Genomic DNA, 20320 nt, shown 5'->3' with positions numbered 1-20320 from the left:
TATGGCACTGTCAATATGGTAGAAGCCATCAGCCAAAGCGATATTATTTTGACCAGTTAGAAATACATTTTTTGGCAATGAAGAATGTGAATTCTGATTACTAGGACCCTTTCTGGGGTGGGTGGTGGGGAGGCCTTGGCTAGGGTGGAATCTGTTCTGGCATCTATGAAGAATATTGCCTGTGAGGGTTCTAGATTGGATTTCTTTGTGCTGATTGGATTTCTTTGCGCAAGTTCAGCACTCTAAGCATCCATAGTATGTCATGAAAGTCTGATTGTAACCTTGGGTTGGTATCTGCCACTATGAGCCAATAATCTAGACATGGGTATATTTTGTACCCCAACTTCCTTAGAAAGGCTACTATAACTGCTACTACCTTGGTAAATACACTGGCACCATGGGCAGCCCAAAGGGGAGGATCTTGTATTGGAAGTATTTTTGGTGGTCTAGTCTTATTTGCCTGTGGAAATATGCATCCAACATTATGAAACGCATTCTCAGGTGCAACAGAGGGAGGACACTGGTAATCAATAACATCCAGAACTTTTTATTAATAGGAAATCATTTAGGTCTCTCATGCCTAATACTGGTCTCATTCCTCACCCCTTTCTTTTTGACCAGAGAGTATCTGGAGGAGAGTCTTGAGCATTGGTCTTTTGAAGGAACTTTTGCTATAGTGTTGAGCGGAGTGTGGACATCTGCTAGAAGCTCTGGGGATGTGGAGGGGCTGGATAATAGTGGGATATAGGACAGAAGAGAGGCAAACTCTATAATATAGCTCTTTGTCATGGTGATTATGATCCCCTGGTGATGTTTTGCCAGGCAGTCTGGTTGGATGATTAGTCCTAAGTATGGGGTGCAGGCTGTGATTGTCAACAGCTCTGCCGGGAAGATTTGGGTTTGGGTGACTATGGTTTCACCTCACCTCTGGGATTAGAGAGCCTTTTCCTTTTCTGGGCAGAAGGTTGGGGAATGGGTATATAAATATGCTTCTGGAAGTAGCTTGGAATGTTGGTCTGGTGTGCTCTCCCTCTGGCTGATGGGTTGTATGTACTGAAGTAGGGTCTAGTCTCCAGATTGGAAGACGTAGGGAATTACCTCATATGTCTTGATGGTGAATCTATCCATTCTTATTTTATTGAAGATTTTGTCTGTAAAGAATTCTGTCCCCTCAAATGGTAGGTATTTGATCCTAGCACACACGTCATGGGAAAGAGCAGTGGATTATAGCCAGGATGGGCAGGCTATGGCACTGGCACCTGCAAGGTTGCACAGTTGGCAGGATGTTTAGCTGAAGAGATTTGTCTGGAGAGTCTGGATGCCTCTAGAGCTATTAGTTTTGCTAGTTTGCAGTTGTCCTCTGGCAGCATTTCTAGGTAGGGCATTAGCAGGCTATTGTGTATTGGTAGTTTGCAATTCCAAATCCAGGGGTGCAAGAGGCTTAGATTTTTTTGCCTACTGTCTCTAACTTGCAGCCCTCCTTGTTTACTGCTGCTGAGCACTGTGTGTCCTTGTTCTTCCTCTGGATATTGTCAACTGTTAATGAGTTTGCAGAGGGATGTTAAAAAAGGGTGGGGCATCCTTTCTGCTTGGTTCTGTATGAGTTTTCAGTATACTGAGAGGGATAATGATGCCAGGTGTAACCAAGGTCCAGTGGTAACTTCCTGTAGGCCTTCTTTGACTGGGAAAGTGACAGGTTCTTCACCAGGTGCATTACTCAAAAGACAGGATCTGCAGCTCTAGGAGGGGTGCAGGACATATTGATTTCACATGCAAATAGGCTGTCCATTATATCTGCAAAGGTCTTCACTAGTGGCATATATAGATGGTTTTGGCATTATGTTCTCAGGAGAGGGTTGCCAGTTAATGGACAGAAACATCTCTGATGATATCTTCTGCTAAATACTAACCACCACATTTTTATACTGAATAATGGATTGGATCTGATGGTCACAGACCTTTTTCCACTTTTCCTTTTTTTCCAGTCCTGCCAAGGTTTATTCCCAGGGATGCAGGACCTGTGTGAATTAATAGCCATATGGCTCAGAAAATTACAAGGGGAGGATGAAGGAACAAAATGACCATTTTTGCCTCTTCCATCCATACAGCTTTACTGATGAAAGAGGGTGATTTTTGCCCCCTTCCCAACTGCATGGCAACTCAATGAGATGCTATATCTTCTTTGCTTCTGATGTAAGTAGGAGCTGTATTTCTAAAGGTAAGTGAGATGCTCGCAAAGTAGTTGGTAAACTTAGCTTCCAACGTAGCTGAAGAGATGTGACCAAGGTCTTACACACAACAGCATTGCCAAGTATAGGGCAAGATGCAGACAACCTGGCAAGCGTCTTTACATTTTTTGCAGAAGCAGAGTGCAGTTTTCCAGAGTTCCTCTTTTCTCTTTGGTTTCCTTTTCACAAGAAGAGAATTAAAGGAGCCTTGAAATGGTAACAAATGCTGCTCTGCTGCTGGACTTGCAGACCTCGTCAAAGAGTTTAACAACTGGGGTCAGGAGAAGGTGCCAAGGCAGCAGCCATGTAAGAAATCAAGAGGAAACAAATTGTGTGTAAAACAGATAAAAAAGAAGGCCTTTGTTATAATGAACTTTGGTGTTCATTGTGGTTAGCCTGGCACTTCTAATAAGATTCAGTGTGGGAGGCAGAAAGGTGCTTTCACAGCTGTGTGGGTTTCAATCGAGCTTCCCAGAAGGGACCTGGAAAACAACAATGCCAGCTACCTGATGAAACTGAGACCAAGAGAACAAACAACTACATCGTTACCTCTAGCTCACGCAGGACAGGGTGGTCCTCAATGCCAGGGAAAAGGACCCTCATAGCATACGTGCGATAGTCAAGGTATGGAATCCCAGAGCGGTCCAGGTCACTGGTTAACTCATTGATGTCTGTCTGCAGCTCTGCAAAAGCTATTACCAGAATGGGAAAGAGAAAGAAGGATAATCAGAGACAAATGCTGGGAATAGAGGCTGTGGCACAAGCAATCAAGGACTGCAAATGAGCCAACTCAGGGAAGCTCGTTTGCTCTAGACCTCTCTGTGTCACTCAGACATGCCCTCAAGCTGGGGGCCACTTCCCCAGCATGAGAGAGAGAGAGAGAGAGAGAGAGAGAGAGAGAGAGAGAGAGAGAGAGAGAGAGAGAGAGAGCGCACAGATGCTGAAAGCAAAACATACTTGCTAATTTGTATGCTATTCACACCTTGTATGTAAGCACTGAAAATGCCTTGAAAGGCACTAGATAAAAATAAAGATCCTATTTTTAAATCACTGTGCTGTGTGTGGCTTTCTTTTTCTCATTCTACTCAGTCACCCCTCTACCTCTAGTGTTCTTTTGCTATGGCTAGCACAGGGAATCTATTCTCATGTGTCAAAGCATAAGTGGTATTATCCAGTATCCAGGAAGAATGTCAGCCTTTCAGTTTTACAGTTGCTGACAGTTGGCAAGCAGAACCTTGTTATCTCACAGAGATTAAGGGTTCATGTGCCAGCACAAGAGAAGCATAAATGCTTGCATGCCCTCCTCAAGCAATCTGTTCAGTGACTGTATGATGTACAATTTGATCCTCCCTCATTATAAGGGGTAAGGATTGCACAAATATTGTGTTCATGCAGATGCATCACGTATTATTATTACAGTGATGGCATAGGGGAACTGTGTGAGCATTCATGCTCTTCTAATGTGCACCAGGGACCTATTCTAGTGAATTTCCTTATGCTTGTCCTTATGCTGGACTGACTTACTGATACAAAAAGATTTTGATCCAGTTCAGCTTGATCCAGTACACAAGGACACATGTTGTTGGATAAACTAACATAGTTTTCTTTTGCACAGATTGTGTTTTCTACTCTACCACCATTCAAATAGGCCCATGTCAACAAGTACCATTTCTTTATTCTCATCAATATCCAACCTGAAATTTGCTATACATAGTAAGGCGCTCCTGTTTGGCTGGCAAATTTACCTTGTTCAATAATCAGGATCCGATTATGAGCCAGTCTGGGATACATTCATATTGCATCAAGCAATTTGAACAGATGCCAAACAAGTTTACAGAAGTCAACTCATAATCAAGCAGGGGGATCATCTGATACTTGGGTTCTGATCCACTTATCTCAGCAAAATAGCTACACAATGAAGTTGTAAAATCGAGAGGAGAAAGAGCTTGTTTCTCTTCCTTCCCTTCCAAGCTAGGCGGGGACAGTGCTCACCTGCCTAAAAGGCCTAATTACAAATTACCATGACCCTAGGTTGGCTCAAGAGACCTCTTTTGGAATTCCATGCTTGTCAAGTAAACATATATCAAATTTGGATAGAAAGTGTGGTGCATAAGGACAAGAAGATTCTACCTTATCCTCTGCTCAATTTTCCTGATCTGAAATGGCCTCCAGAGAACTGCTGTTTAGCTCCATGTGTACTAATGGGCTATAGCCTACATTCCTGGGAAATATAGAGTGTATCTCTTGAGCTAATCTGGGGACATCCCCAGGGAAAATGTAAAATAAGAACATTTATGCTTTATACTTAAAGACATAAAGGTATAAAGGCATTCGTACTTTAAAATTCCATAACTATGCCAAAGAGTACAATTTTATATGCTTAGTGATAAATGAAGCACTGCCTGTTGGTAAAACAGTAAAAATACTGAATTATTTCATTCTCACCCTAGATTTCTGCACCCCCTCACTCTTTCAGAAATGTTATATCCCTATCTATGCAAATTCTATGCCAGCCCAAAACATCTGATCACACTGAGCAGTCAATAAATATTTTAAACCAATAACCAAATTAAATGAAGCACTGCCTGTTGGTAAAACAGTGAAAATACTGAATTATTTCATTCTCACCCTAGATTTCTGCACCCCCTCACTCTTTCAGAAATGTTATATCCCTATCTATGCAAATTCTATGCCAGCCCAAAACATCTGATCACACTGAGTAGTCAATAAATATTTTAAACCAATAACCAAATTATCTTAAATATGGCTGTGGCTCAGCATCAGATAATCTGATTTGCTTGTAGAAGGTTCTAAATCCAACCCTACAGTTAAAAGGATCAGGTAGTTGGCAATGTGAAAGACCTCTGCTGGGGACCCTGGAAAGCTGCTGCCAGTCTGAATAGATAATGCAGACCTTGATAGATCAGCTTCATATGTTCATGCGCATGTTCAGTGCTGCATACATTCAAGAATTCCAAAACACCCTGAAGCACTAAAAAATGCATTCAAGCATCTGCTTGTAAATCTTTTATCCACTTTAATCATTATATTTACAATGAATGAAAATAGGTGACAATTTAACAAGAGGCAGCAGTAGGCATTCAACCATGTAGCATGCCCCTATAGCATCTTTTAGTGTGGTGAAAGGAACCTAAGGATACTGAATATTGGCACAGACCACATAGGTAAAAGACAGGCTGTGAAACCTAGTACAGCACCAGTGCAGAAAGAGGTGCTTTGTACTTTTGCACAGTAAATACAATATCACATCTTACTTAGCATTCCTGCTTAATCTATAAGCAGATATTGAAAGGGAGATACAAATATTTTCTTCAGCACTGTTACAGTGTCCTCATTGGATGAATAGAAAACGCTTCTTCACCTTGCCATGTTAGGCATACACATCCACATGAGGAATGCATCATTTGCCATGACTATGTGATTAGAAATTTACTATCTGCAGTCAAACACAAGTTCAAAAGTATGTGAATTCGCCTACTAATACTCTGTGTGTGTGCAACTAAACCATGAGTATGTGTGGGAGGTTTGGGGTAAGGAGGGATTTTATCAAGGTATAATGGCACAGTTGGGAGGTTTTTTTTGGAGAAGGACCTCATTAGGATATAATGCCACAGGGTTCACTCTTCAAAGCAGCCATTTTCTCCAGGGAAACTGGTCTCTATAGTCTGGAGATCAGCTGTAATTTTGGGAGATCTCCAGGCCCCACCTGGAGGCTCATAACCCTAGTTGTGTGTGGAGCTTCCACCCCATGCACATATCCACAATCCTCAGCATATTTTTTTTCTGGTTATTATAAGAGATCCCTCCCCCCCTCTTTTTTTTTGCCAGCACAAGCTGGTGGGGTCTAGCTCATTTTGTTTCTACCTGGTTCTGACTCACTCCATGTAGCTTTTGCTTTATTGTAGTAGGCCTGACCTCACTAATATCCACACAAAAAGCCTAGAGAGGAAAAAAGGCCAGCAGACAGCCAGCCCTAACGACCTGGCACCAACAAACTCTTTTCCTGTTGCTTAAATAGGATCAAGCACTAATCCTGTTCTCCACACATTAGTCAGGCAAAACGATGCTTCTGAATCCAATACAGTTGTTAATGTCTTCCCTCCCGTGGAGCCTGTATACGAGGGAGTTCTTAGTCTCTCTTACTGCAGAAAAGGGTGTTATGATTGTGTGTGTTTGAGAGAGATTGACCAAATGTTTATTTGACAGCTGTATATAGGCTCAGGCCCTGTTAATTCATACCAGATCAAAGTCAACTAAGAGAAGAAGGAAGCAGTTACCATGGAAACTAGACTTGGTGCTGCTCAGCCCTGGAGATGCATCCAATAAACAAGGAAAAGTTATATAGACAAACTAGATGTGCTTCTCTGTCTATCTAAGAAAGAATCATCCAAGCATCTGCAGGATATTTTTATCCAGATTCTAGTTATTTATTCAGAGGTCCAATTTTGTTAAGTGGGATTTGCTCCCAGGTAAGTTTGCAAAGGATTGCTGCATTAATGCATGATTAGGGCAATATTGTTTTTGTCACAACTTTGTTAGAACTATGTGGGTGAACCTCTGGCTTTGGAGTAAAACCTGCACATAGTACCCAAGCATGTGAGAGTTTGGTTAACAACCAGGTTTGTATTTGTACCTGTCTGAATGAAATGATGGTCTCTGGTATTATAATGATGATGAAAGAGTATATTTCTGTGACCTGTTCCAGGAAACCCTAGTTCAAAAAAGTTAAGTTTTAGGTTAGTGGAAATTTCCACCATCTTGCCAATGATATTGGAAGAACCACACTCAGGGATAGGTCATTACATTATCTTAGTGATTTCTGACTGTTTGGATGCATTTTAATTCCTTCAACCGAAGCTTTTATGCCAAGGTATGTCAGTAAGCTGATATCCCTTTTCTCAATATTTATGTAGATTAAGTAAGAGGAGGGAAGTGAATATATTACTAGAAGCCAATGATGCTGAGTCAGGAAATGTATGATTAACTGTTGCTGAGAAAAAGAAAAACAAGGCGAAGCTGTGCTCTCATGTTTTATGTTATGAAATTAATGCATCTGGCCTGTGTCAAAGATATATTACAGCTAAAACAAGAAGTAAGTTTCTGCTTATCTTCCCACTCTTTTAGAGGGTTGCATCCTTGGTTCTTCAGTTATATCCGGTTTTCTAACCATCTAAGATTAAGTGGTGATTGGCAGCTGGTATTGAGAACCACATTTTTAGGAAATCAAACAAAATGAGTGGATCTCCATGACAGAAAATAAACCAGAGAGGATGGTAAAAATTCTGAACAAGTGCGAGGTAGAAAGGACTTAAATGTACTAATATTATAAAGTTTTCAATAAGGGCTGATTTTACTGACGAAAGCAGGCAACTGTAGGCATTTGTCAATGCATGGGCATTTTGGAAATTCTGAAAATAGTACTTTACAACTGGGGCCCCTTGAGTCTTGTTGGGGGAGTTTCTCTTCACCCCTTTATAATTGGGCCCAGTGTGGCCTCTGGGGTGCTTCACCACCACAAGGCCCACTGCAGCCCCTGAGTTGCTTTGCTGCTGTCATTGGGCACACTGTGGCTCCCAGGTTCCACCAAACTGGAGGTAGGAAGGAACATTCTCTGCACTTGTGCAGGGAATGCTATTTTACTTTTGGTGGAATTTATTTCCACCATGTACTTTTTGAAGATTTCAGATGTTTCTGCAAACTTGGAGGGGGGGGGGGGTGTCACCAAAGTTTGCAAAAAAAATCTGTTTAATGCAAGTGTGAACCTAATCTGCAGATTTACAGTATACAGATGTAGTATATCGATGCAGTAGTCTACAAAGGCTCTAAGATTAGGAATTCTGGCATTGTCCCACCTTCCAAAAACTGATTACTAGGATGTACTTTTCTTTATTTACAAATTAGAATCTCAGAAAATGTAGGCTGAAGCCTGCACCTAGGTTTGCCAACCTCCAAATCTCCTGCTATTACAATTGACCTCCAGACAACAGAGATCAATTCCCCTTGAGAAAATGGCTCCTTTGGAGGGAGAACTCTATGGCATTGTACTCTGATGAAGTCCCACCCTTCCCCAAGCCCCACCCTCCCCAGGCTCCACCCAAAAAATCTCCAGGTATTTCCCCACCCAGAGCTGGAAACCCTATCTGCAAACCACTTGTACTAGTGCAAATAATGAAAATCCCATTTCATTGATAGAAAACCTTCCAGAATGTTCCTGCTTTGTTTGACATTTCAAGATAGGAAGGATACAATTCGGGTGGTACCACTGACCTTCCTTGCATTCGAGGGCCACTCGAGACTCCAGGTTGTCCATCTGCATTTGTAGCCTCTTGAGGGTGAGATCATTTTCACGGGACTTGCGTTTGTAGGCAATAAGGACAATGATTACAATAATGAGGAGAAGGCTGCCTCCTGCTGCAATGCTGACAATTGCTGGCAAAGTCAATAGGCTGTCAGAGATCACGTTCACTGAGCCAGGGGAGAAGATGATGCCACCTACATGTACCTAGTCAAGCAAAAGACATGAGATTCAGATTTCACAATGGCAGCCAGGTAGACTTGTGAGATACCTGTTCTCTTCTTCTGATGAGCCCCCCTTCTGATCTCCAGTTTTTTCTAAATTGTTTTGAAAGCCACTGTCTTAAAAGCTTTAGTGCAGTGGGGATCCCTAGGATGAGTCTGCCATGACTGAGGCACATTCTGTCACCATAAAACATTTACATACCCCCAGTTTCAAGTCCTGCATAATACAAGCATATTTCCTGCTTCCAGGAATGTTTCATCTAACTGGGAAGGTGGCATATTGGATAAAATAATCCAAAAGCTTGAACAATCTGCTACTCAGGAAGTACAGAAGTGCTGAGACTGCCTGGATTACAAGTACATAGACCATGAGCACTCCTTGTACTGGTTCTAAAATATCTCTGCTCACCTGAATGTCAGCTACTCTACGAATGACAAACCACAATTTCCACTGCAGCTGTTACCTTAGCAGGATTTAGAAAAAGAAAAAAAAGAAAGGACAGGACAGGACAGGACAAATGAAGAAGCTGGGCTTCAAGGTCTGATGCCTCACAGATTCCCTGTGCATGCCACCCATAATTTAAAAATCATTCCCAAAGTGCCACAGAGGGCTTCAGAAGACACAATATTCAGTTTGTCTTCCAAGTCACAGTCAAGACCATACAGAACAAAATTTTGAGTCCAGTGGCACTTTTAAGACTATACAAACACTGTCCTCAGAAAGAAAGGGTACGGCATTACTTGAAACACAAGGCTTCAAGTTGTGAGAAATATGTCGTCCTGATACTACTTCTGGCTTTGTTCAGATTATCTGATAGCTTCATTTTACTTTCATTTCACAGGCTTTCAGCTTCCTTTTGTAAACCATGCATGGACATTAGAGACAGAATGACAATTTCACTGACAAAGGAGTTTAAATGGGAAACAGAAAAGAGAGAAAAGAAAAATGAATGAAAGAGTAGCAGGGCTTGAGGAAACCATGGGAATGCCACAGAATAGATATGTAGATGGTTAATGATGGACTAAGATTTTGGAGAGTGTGCAATGGTCTCTGATGTATAGGGATATGGAGAGGCTGAATTACAGTGTTACTGCAGCTGGGAGCTGAACTATGAAACACAAAGCAGGTAAGGCAATAGCTTTTGATTGGATCTTAGCAAAATACATGTGAAAGATTGCTAAGGTTTGATAATGGAAAAAGAAGGTATATAAAACAAAGCACATAAATAAATAAATAAATAACCATTCTAGCAGTACAGGCTTTTCCTTCAGACAATGACAGGAAAAAAATGCACCATGAGAGACACAAAAGTTTGATCTGGTGTACAATATCTTCTTTGTGGTATTTGTGTTCAGTGGATAAATTTGGAGGAAACAATCTGTAACCAGCAAGCTCTGCTATCATTCCTCTCATGTTTTCTGCCTTGCTGTACTGTACTCAGGCGGTAATATTCTGAATGGAGTGTGAGGTATCAAATTCAGCTTACAATACTCAGTATCCAATACTACACAACTCATGTATTTGCAGAGAAATTGTGTGAACAAATATTATTTTTAAAACACAGTATGTTCACGTAGCACTTTGCCATTGTATCTACTAAAGTCAAGACTAGTGGGACAAAAGACAGAAAAGTACCTCAGGTAATAAAGCAAAACTTTTGGAGATGTATAATCTAATTTAGCTTAGATCCTGAAAAATGACAGTTCTTCCAAACAAGGTGACATGAGTACAAGCAGACTACTTGCAGACATGAAAAAGCTGACAACAGAGCATCAGAGAGAGATCTCAAATAATAATTTAGCCTAACACAAACCCCAGTGCCAGCTCCTTTATTTCCTCTGGCAACCGTATGATTGGATCTATTAATACCAGCTTCAGCATTAAAGGCTCGTTCACCTGTGAGTCTACTAAAATAACATATATGTTATATCACTTGCCAAAAATACCTTGTGATGGTATAAATCAGCTAAATGGGAGCTTCTGTGTAAGAGAAGAAACAGACACAAACTAGGCTTTCAAACAGTTGTGTACACAGTGGGAGCACTGCAGCGTCTTGAAACATTGCATCTATGATCTGTAGGGTAGCATCAAATTAGAAAAGGGAAATGAGGGTGTCTACACTATTGTCATTGTCCCATTTTGCATTTTTAGTGTCCATAATCTCTTATTTGTTCTGCAATGCATCTGGGGGGTGGAGGGGGCGGGGCGGGGAAGCTGATGTTCGGTTGTCCATGGAGTGTGAAGCTACAGAAATGGTATTCATCAACAAATCTGACAGTCTGATTCTGACTTCATCTAGTACAAGGTGAACTGAAATAAGATGTCTGCTTCCAACTGAGCCAGGAACCCTGTACATCCACTTAGAAACTCTGCTGCCTGCAAAAGCACTGGCCACAATAGAACTCATTAGGCTTACAGAGGCAACAGCACTTTTTGACTTGTCAGCAGTTATGGGGTTTTGCATTTCCCAACTAGCAGTAGCTCAAGACTTTTGGCAAATTTAACTTCTACTTCTAAATAGCCTCATCCAAAATACATACCACGGAAAATAGGGAGCATTTATGCATACTGAATTATAAACATACGTTGGCTAAAACTGTACCACAAAGACAACAGTTTGATGTGGTATGATCTATATGGTATTTTAGATTTATGTGTGCAAGTTACTGTGGTGGTGAATAAAGGAGTATTTTGCTTCATCATATTATCAGAGATGCTCACATGGGTTTTGTGTGTTTCTAGGAAATCCAAAGGCTTTGGGGATTCCTTTCTTCTTTTATATCAAAGTAGATTTTTAAATAATTTCTGCTTCAGCAGCTGAGATTGAAGGCAGCATACAGAGGCATACTGCTCCAAAACTTCAGTGACAGAAAGCACAAAAAGATGGATGAGGAAGAAGTACAATTTGTTGACCTCACCATAACTTTGTGTTGCCCAGTGAGATTTGGAGGCTCACACAGCAGCTGGGTCTCCGACACAGTGACAGCGCAAGGAGTCTCTCCAATCAGAACAGTGTAGTTCAGTTTTGCTCCACCAGAGGCAGGTGGGCATAGATTTTTACCCTGTAGAAACAGGAAACAGATTCTGTGAAAATATAGCAGATGCCTTTGGCTCTTCCGTGATGATCTCTTTCATGCAATTCTAATAACTGTAACAAACAATCCTTTATAAACCTTTATTTCCTCATAGGTATTACACAAGTGAATTCAGGGGTCATTTTGTACAAAAAGAGGTGCTAGAGCTCATTAGCATGACTCATTTGCACGACTCATTTGTATACGCCACACACCCCTGACATCAACGGAAAGTATACTAAATTATATCAGCTCAGCATCTACCTTAAAATGCTTATTGAATTATAACTGTTGTAATAAAACCTTACTCCCATCATACTTTTTAAAATTACTTTCTCCTATGTGGCCACATTGACATGATGAAGATTTCCATCTGTCTGCTTTATATGTTTTGGTTATTTTCCCATTTTTTTGTGGGGAAAAATATTAGAGAGTTAGTCAAATCTTAGAGCAGCAAAATTCTCACAGGGGGGCTGAACAATGGAGCCCAAAAGCAAGTGTAAGAAAGAAACAGTGCAATAAAATGTAGAGGTTCCAGAGCTCCGCTCCTGTGAACTCCTGCCCAAAATGAGGCCTGCAAGTGATACACATTTCTATAATTAGCTGCATAAGTTAATGAGAACTAAATTCCAGTAATACACATAGAAAAGTACTAGGACTGCCAAGCCTCCAGGCTGGGCAGGGGTTTTCCCACATGGAGTTTCCCAACCCGCTGGCCCACATTGGGCCGTCAGGGGGTACCTCCCCCAATGTCGCCAGCACAATGATGTCACCTGGAAGTGATATCATCATAACATTAGGGGAGGTTCTCCCCACCAAAAGCCGTGGGGGACTTGGCAACCCTAAAAAGTACATATCAAGATGCAGCTCTGTTCTATCTAAACTTGTAATTTTTTGTTACATTTCTAAGACTAACTTTTCCATTTTATACACTTTCCTCCAAAAAATAGTTATCTCCCACTGTGATGATTGACAACCCAGTGCATGATTATGGATTTTGAAGGACATAAGAGGGTAGTGGTTAAGTATGCAAACTCTTATCTGGGAGAACCAGGTTGATTCTCCACTCCTCCACTTGCAGCTGCTGGAATGGCCTTGGGTCAGCCATAGCTCTGGCAGAGGTTGTCCTTGAAGGGGCAGTTTCTGTGAGAGCTCTCTTAACCCCACCTACCTCACAGGGTGTCTGATGTGGGGGAAGAAGATAAAGGAGATTGTAAGATGCTCTGAGACTCTGATTTAAAAAGAAAGGCGGGGTATAAATCTACAGTCTTCTTCTTATCTAGCCCTGAACTTTTCACGAGTATTCTTGCAATCTAGGGTACCCTTAGGAAAGTCTCAAGATTGTTGGGACAAAAGGGCATAAGCCAAACTGAATTATTCTGAGTATATATGCAAATATGGCATGGCAAGTACAAGGAGAACAGTTGTGAATCTGCAATAAATAGGAGCATTTTTAAATGGGTTTCCTATGATACATAAGCTCCATTTTTTTTTTACTTTCTTCTTCAGTTACCCTGTACCTTATCTTATATATTGTTCCTGCTCCATTTTTCCATTAGGGAGGTTGTCCTCCACTGCAGAACACGTATTCCTCCAGTGCTAGGCACTTTCATGAATTCAAGAATAAGATTTCAGGATGCCAAGAAGTACTTAATGTGAAAGGAAGCACTCCACAGTATAAGACTACCTCTGCAGTTAGGCTTCCCAACCCTCCCGCCCTGGTGGGGGACCCCAGGATTTCCACCCTCTTCCCCCGCTCCCCAAAAAAATGGAAGCAGGGGGAGGGGGAAACGGCGATGGGGAGCATGGCGAGCCGCCCCATCCCGGAGCAGGCGAGGCTGCCACGCCGCACTGCAGCTGCCCCCTTCCCACCCACCGCAGCTGCTCCTGCGAGATGGGCCCAGGCTGAGCCCATCTCGGAGGAGCAGCCAAGAGGCGGCAGCAGAGCAGGCAAAACCAGAGAAGGGAGGGCGGAGGCAGGCCAGGAGCATGGCGAGCCGTGAATCCGGGCCCTTCTAGGACCCGGACTCGTGGCTCGCCACGCCCCCGGCCCGCCTCCACCCCCCTCCGATTCCACCCCAGAGGCGGAGCGGGTGAGGCCGCGGCGCCGCTGCTGCCCCTCCCACCCCACCGCAGCTGCTCCTCCAAGATGGGCTCAGCCTGAGCCCATCTCGGAGGAGCAGCCACGGCGAGTGGAGAAGAGGCGGCAGCTGCGCAGCGGCGTCGCCCGCTCCAAGACAGGGCAGCTTGCCACGCTCCCCGGCGCCGTTTCCCCCCCTCCCCCTAGCTCCACCTCAGTGTCTCCTGGCTCCACCCCCAAAGTCCCCAGATATTTCTGGGATTGGACTTGGCAACCCTATCTGCAGTAGACTAAGTCAGGCACAAGCAGAAAAGAGGTAGAAGACCCAAGCCAGTATTTTATAATACAAATAAACATTCTGCATCTCTGTACCACTTCCCAGTGTAAGATTTGACATCCTGTGACACACTTAACATAGGACTGGAGAAGAAATGCTGAGGCAAGAAGTGATTGATCATGCTCATACAAAATTTACCTTTAATCCCAGTGTGCATTTGTGGAACATTCAGAGGTTAGGTTCTTAATACAAAGGGAACAGCAAACAAAAGTGCATGGTGGTAAGTTTATCCATAGAGGGGGATGAAGGGGTCAACTACTGTTTGAATTGGTAAGACAGCACTTAAAATTCTGCTGAGTGGTAGATACAGGCCAATTACTTTAGGGCTTTAGTTCTGCTATGTAATTCACCATGCAGTCAGTGTAGGAGCACTTCACAGAATATACAAAAGCAAAACAGTTATAGTTGCATTCAGTTCTGGGCATTTCCACATGTATAGTATATGTTTCAGCAAATCAGTGTTTTTTGCATTCACACTCTGAACTTAAAATGTATGGTTTGAAGCGGCTCCACACATGGTAAATTCACAGGGAGATGTATCAATTACTGAAACGAGGACAAGATTTGATACAGTGAACTCCCAAAATATGCTAACTTGAATACGTCCAGGTCATCTGGACTGTATGGTCTTCTTACCTTCAGGATAATGGGTGATCCTGGCTTCTGCTCCAGTATACCTGTAGGACTCAGGAGCTCAAAGGTGGGGTTTGGGTAATAGATAAACTTGGTATCATTGTAGATTAGTAAGTACTGAACATTGTTAAAGATGAAGCCAAACTCATCAGGTCGTTCAACAGCATCCAAACCAGGACGGTACTCTGGGGTAAGGGAGGGAGCCAGACAAGTCAGGGTAGTTGTATTTACAACTTTACAGACCTGAAACAGAGATGAGAAAGAGCTACATTGTGAATTAATCTGTATCTGTCTTTGGGGAGAAATCAGATATAGCATATAATAAATCTCTCTTCTTACTCTGGACTTCATGATAAATTGGTATAACCAAAGCATAATACCCTTTCCACCTTAAAAGTTGCCCATCACTGGGGTTAAATACTACCAGCTCTTCACAGTTCTCCTCCTCACTTCTACTTCCACCATTATATTTTTGTCCACACATGTTCTGTGCCCTTCAATATAATTCTTTTGTAGTTCAAAAATGGTCTCATCTTTGTCACCAGTACAAAAAGTTAGTTGAATCCAGCACATTAACGACACACAAACAGGATTTCACATTCATATATCTCTGTATGTGAAAGAGAAACATTTTCTGCTTCTCAATGTTTTCTCTAGCAGTTCTTAAATGGCCTTGCCAGGCATGAAAACTTAATAATGTATGATGCTGATAGTTTCAATGTTGTTTCATAGTTTCAGTGTACTAGGAGTACTGTGAAATGTTATCCATGTGAGGAAATGAATACTTGAAAATATTATCCCCCCTGCTCTACCTGTATCCACAGAACATGTGAAGATCATGTCAGGAAACACCTAACAGCCTCTCTTTGTGTGTTTTAAATACCATGCTACCCTTACTCTAGCTACCACTTTTACAAGCATCACTAGCCATAGGCATTAAGTGGATGGAAAAATAATTTGCACAGCTGCGCAACTGGTTTCTCTTTCTTTGTCATTCCTGCCATTTTTTGCAAAGGGATTAAGAAGATAGACTGGAATCATTTATTTATACCATTTATATCCTGACCTACACTCAGGCAATCAACAAAGGAGCTAACAAAAATCCTATTAAAGGTACTATACATACTAGTATTATCCATTGTTTAGCACAATGCTATGGAGCAACAGGAATGAGCAGAGTATAGTAAAACAATGGATGAAAATTGGCAGAATTGGTTAACACCGTTCCCAGTGTACAGCCTTATTCAACTCCAAAGGTGCTCCAAAAAAGTACAGCTTTTGACTAAAAATAGACAGGGAAGAATTAAAACTGATCTCCCCTTTGCAGGTAATTCCACCAAAACATAAGGCTATCTTCCATTCTGTCTTCTGGACACTGTACTCAGGCAGGACTGAAATGTGTATATGAATTTGTGGTTACCATCCTTCTCACTCTATAAATTTTATTATATGATTGGTGGTAGAAAGTGTTGTCAAATCACAACTGACTTATGGTGACTCCATAGAGTGTTCAAGGCAAGAGATAATCAGAGGTGGGTTGATTATATATTCCCCATGGCAAACCTTTTTTTAACTGCCTGGTGCTGTAAAGTAAACAGAAAGAAATATAGATCTTATTCTACAGAACATACTGAAGTAACTTGTTTCAATCTCAAATATTTACCTTTGTCAGTAGCAAATTCTATTTCCCTCAAATTATACTACAGGATTGGTTATAAGCTTTTTATAAATGGATACATGATTAATTCAGTCAGGCCTCTCTCCGTTTCCAAAAACATTACAAAGATAGCCACTACAAGAAAGTATCTAACATCAAAAGGCTATGTGGATCTGGAATTTATGAGGTAATCTTAGCCATAAACAGCAAATCTTATGGTTATTTTTGGATAGAAAGAAGTCTAATTACCACTGAACTGCTATTTGTATTTCTGCTCCTGAGATGAGGAGAATGACAAGTTTTCCATAAAGCTCAGGTAAGTCAAAATCTTCCATGTGGCATAACAATGTAATATATGGATGCACACATAGTATATAATCTTTCAACATGATATTAGTAGGACTTGGCACTTTGCTATCCAAGCTTTAGTAGACTGTATCCAATCAACCACTGGATTATCATGTGCAGATATTTCCTTTGGTTTCCCTTCCCCAGCTATTTCTTTGACCCTCAGAAAGATAATATCTGGAGTTGTAGAACATATGTGGACAAAAGGCCAGATGAACTTAGAGCCTGCAATAGGGAATGGGAATCAGGCAAAATCACCATGATGATGATGAAGATGATGCTCGATCATTGCCATTGCTGGAAACTATGGGTATGCATTCAGTCAAATCTGGGGGGGGGGGTGTGTGGAATCCAAAAATACCTTATTGGTATTCCCCCCCCCCTTTTTTTTTCTTTTTTAACAATATGGATTATAAGCATATAGAAATAATATCATACAATATCAAGAACAAGAGAAGTAATATTTATACTAAATTTAAACAAATTTCAAATGTGATCTTAAAGAGATATTAACACACAATTGAAAGAAAATATTTCATTGAGGGAAATCTCACTGTAATGAGGATATTTCTATATCCAAGCAAAGTAAATTATTACTTTAAAAACTGTGTGAATAAATTTAATAAAACTCCCCAAAATAGTATTTTTAAAATAACAACAATAATAACAATAAATTACTAATAATTCTTGCACTTGGAGGTGTGAGATAAGTTATTTATTGGTATTTTCCAGATGTTATTTCAACTGGATAGAGATCTGGCCATTTTTTGACTATCTGAAATGGCTGGCCCCCAAAATCCTGAAAATATTCAGGATTTCTCAGGACTCATCAAGTAGACAAATTTAAAGAGCTTAGAGAAGGTTTTTAAAGTGATTGTGGTCCCTTTAAATGCCTTCGAAGTGAACTCAGCCCTTAGAGAAGGTGTTTATTTATTTATTAGGTTACATTTTTAAACCGCGCTTTCCTGCAGGACAAGACTCAGGGCAGTATACAACAGTAAAAATGCATATATAAGTTAACAATAAAACAGCAGAATCCAGTAAACACAATGGAAACCTAACAAAAAATACACAGAGGCTACTGATGATACCACTGCCCCAAAGGGGAGAAGGAGAGACAGGAGTGCCAGGCTGATGGAAGCCATCGCTGCCTTCAACGAAACACCAGGCAGAACATCTTTGTCTTGTAGGCCCTGTGGAATTGCATTAATTGGAGAGGGGAAAGGTACTTAAAGGGATCAAAGCACCTTTAAATGCATTGAGTAAACTCACCACTTGGGGATGTTTAAAGGGATTGTGGTCCCTTTGGAGTCACATTGCTTATGTGGCTTGAAGAAAGCATTTAAAGAGGCCATGATCCCTTTAAGCACTTTCCCCCCTCCATTGGTTTTAATGGAGGTTGGGGCACCTTCTTTGGGGGCCCACAGAATTGGACTCCCTGATCCAATCTTTTTTGAGGGGAGGCACCAGCAGCTAGGATACAGACTTGGTGCCTCAACCTTAAAGAACAGCCCTCCCAGAGTCAGTTATCCCTGAAATGATTCTCCAATACCCTATGGAGACTATTGACTATAATGGTCCCCAAAGGTGATAACGGAGCCCAAAAAATAATTTTTTTTTTTACCAAATCCAAATACCATATCAGTATTGGGTTTTGGGAATATTGGGAAATACCAATATTTTTCAGGTTCAATATATCAGAACCCGTATAATACCAGGGTTGGGTTGTTGTTTTTTTGCACACCCCTCTTTATCACATTTTAATTTGGAGCTCCCATAACATGATTTGAAGCCTTTACCTCTACAGCTTGAACAGCTCTGGGACAGGGAGATACCATGCAGCAATGACATTTGTTACTTCAGTGCTCAAAAAGAACATTTTTCTGCACTTGTCTTTTCTATCTAGTTCAGTTGCACATGATATTTACTATTCAGACAATGCAATGCTATGCAGAGTTTTCACTGCTTAGATCTGCACTACAAAGACATTCCCACTTCAGGCGGAGTTTCTGTATCTTGACCTAGGTACCCAAACTGATGCTTTTTGATTAAGACAATGGAGGATAGTATCTGCTATATGAAAGAGCTACTCAGCTTAGATGAAGAGATACCAGAATATTTGCAAGCGCTCATATAATACCCCCAACATCACAATTGTTTCACATAGGGCTTTTTTGTAGAAAAAGCCCAGCAGGAACTTATTTACATATTAGGCCATATCCCCTGATGCCAAGCCAGCCAGGAATTGTGTTCCTATGCATTCCTCCTCAAAAAAAGCCCTGGGTAGACTTTAGCATTGGGCAACCCCTCACCCACCAACTTAAACATATTTGAACTGCTAGTAATCAGAGGCCTACTGGATTTTTTTTTAGTACTGCTCTCCTCAAAGTATTTTTGCAATGGATAACATTAGATATTGTTAATGTGTGTGTGGATGTAGAGGGACCCAACACAAATTTTTAGAATTTACAGACTTAGGGAAGGGAACAGCTATACGTAGTCAGACTTATAGGTTGGACTTCAGAAAGGCAAACTTCGATAAACTTAGAACTATGCTGGGTAAAATCCCATGGTCAGAAATACTTAGGAGGAAGGGGGTTCAGGAGGGGAGGGAGTTTCTTAAAAGTGAAATACTGAAAGTGCAATCACAGACGATTCCTATGAGAAGAAAACATGGAAAAAGCCTAAAGAAGCCAAAGTGGCTCCATAAACAGCTCTCTAAAGACTTGAGAAATAAAAAAACCTCCTTTAGGAATTGGAAGGAGGGCCTTATAGCCAAGGATGAATATAAACAAATCACCAGTGCTTGTAGAGAAAAAGTTAGGAAAGCTAAAGCTCAGTATGAGCTTAGGCTGGCCAAAGATGCTAAAAACAACAAAAAAGGGTTCTCTTCTTATGTTCAGAGTAAGGAAAAGAGCAAGGACATGGTAGGCCCATTGCGAGGGCAAGAAAGTGAAATTGTAACAGGTAATGAAGAGAGGGCGGAACTACTCAATTCCTATTTTTCCTCAGTGTTCTTTTCTGAGGAAAACAGTGCTCAACATGGCAAAACCTGAACATATAAGGAGGGTATGAAGTTCCAACCTAGGATCAGCATAGGATTAGTACATAAACACCTAGTTTCTTTAAATGAAACAAAGTCCTCAGGGCCAGATGAATTGCATCCAAGGGTTCTAAAAGAGCTTGCAGATGTAATTTCTGAGCCTCTGGCTATTATTTTTGAGAATTCTTGGTGAACAGGAGAGGTGCTGGAAGATTGGAGGCAGGCGAATGTTGTCCCCATCTTCAAGAAGGGAAAAAAAAGATGATCTGGGTAACTACCAACCCATCAGCTTGACGTCTATACCTGGAAAAGTTTTAGAACAAATCATCAAACAGTTGGTCCTGGAACATTTAGAAAGAATGGATGTGATTACTAAGAT

The 20320-nt window shown here is 41.3% G+C and overlaps 1 protein-coding gene across 2 annotated transcripts in view; it reads right to left on the bottom strand.

The window, feature by feature from the left end:
• PLXNA2 (plexin A2) overlaps nucleotides 1-20320 on the bottom strand; it is a 771921-nt gene that overhangs the window by 100173 nt on the left and 651428 nt on the right. For both annotated transcript variants that reach the window (XM_060231255.1, XM_060231256.1), the window contains exons 18-21: nucleotides 14897-15136; nucleotides 11688-11831; nucleotides 8517-8751; nucleotides 2778-2920 (exon numbers count right to left, since the gene is read on the bottom strand). In XM_060231255.1, coding sequence (XP_060087238.1) covers nucleotides 2778-2920; nucleotides 8517-8751; nucleotides 11688-11831; nucleotides 14897-15136 — 762 coding nt within the window. The remainder of the gene's footprint in view (nucleotides 1-2777; nucleotides 2921-8516; nucleotides 8752-11687; nucleotides 11832-14896; nucleotides 15137-20320) is intronic.

This window comes from Heteronotia binoei, chromosome 2, assembly GCF_032191835.1.
Source record: "Heteronotia binoei isolate CCM8104 ecotype False Entrance Well chromosome 2, APGP_CSIRO_Hbin_v1, whole genome shotgun sequence".
NCBI classification, from domain to species: Eukaryota; Metazoa; Chordata; class Lepidosauria; order Squamata; family Gekkonidae; genus Heteronotia; species Heteronotia binoei.
Note: the sequence above shows the minus strand (reverse complement) of the source record. Positions and strands in the feature narration are given on the sequence as shown.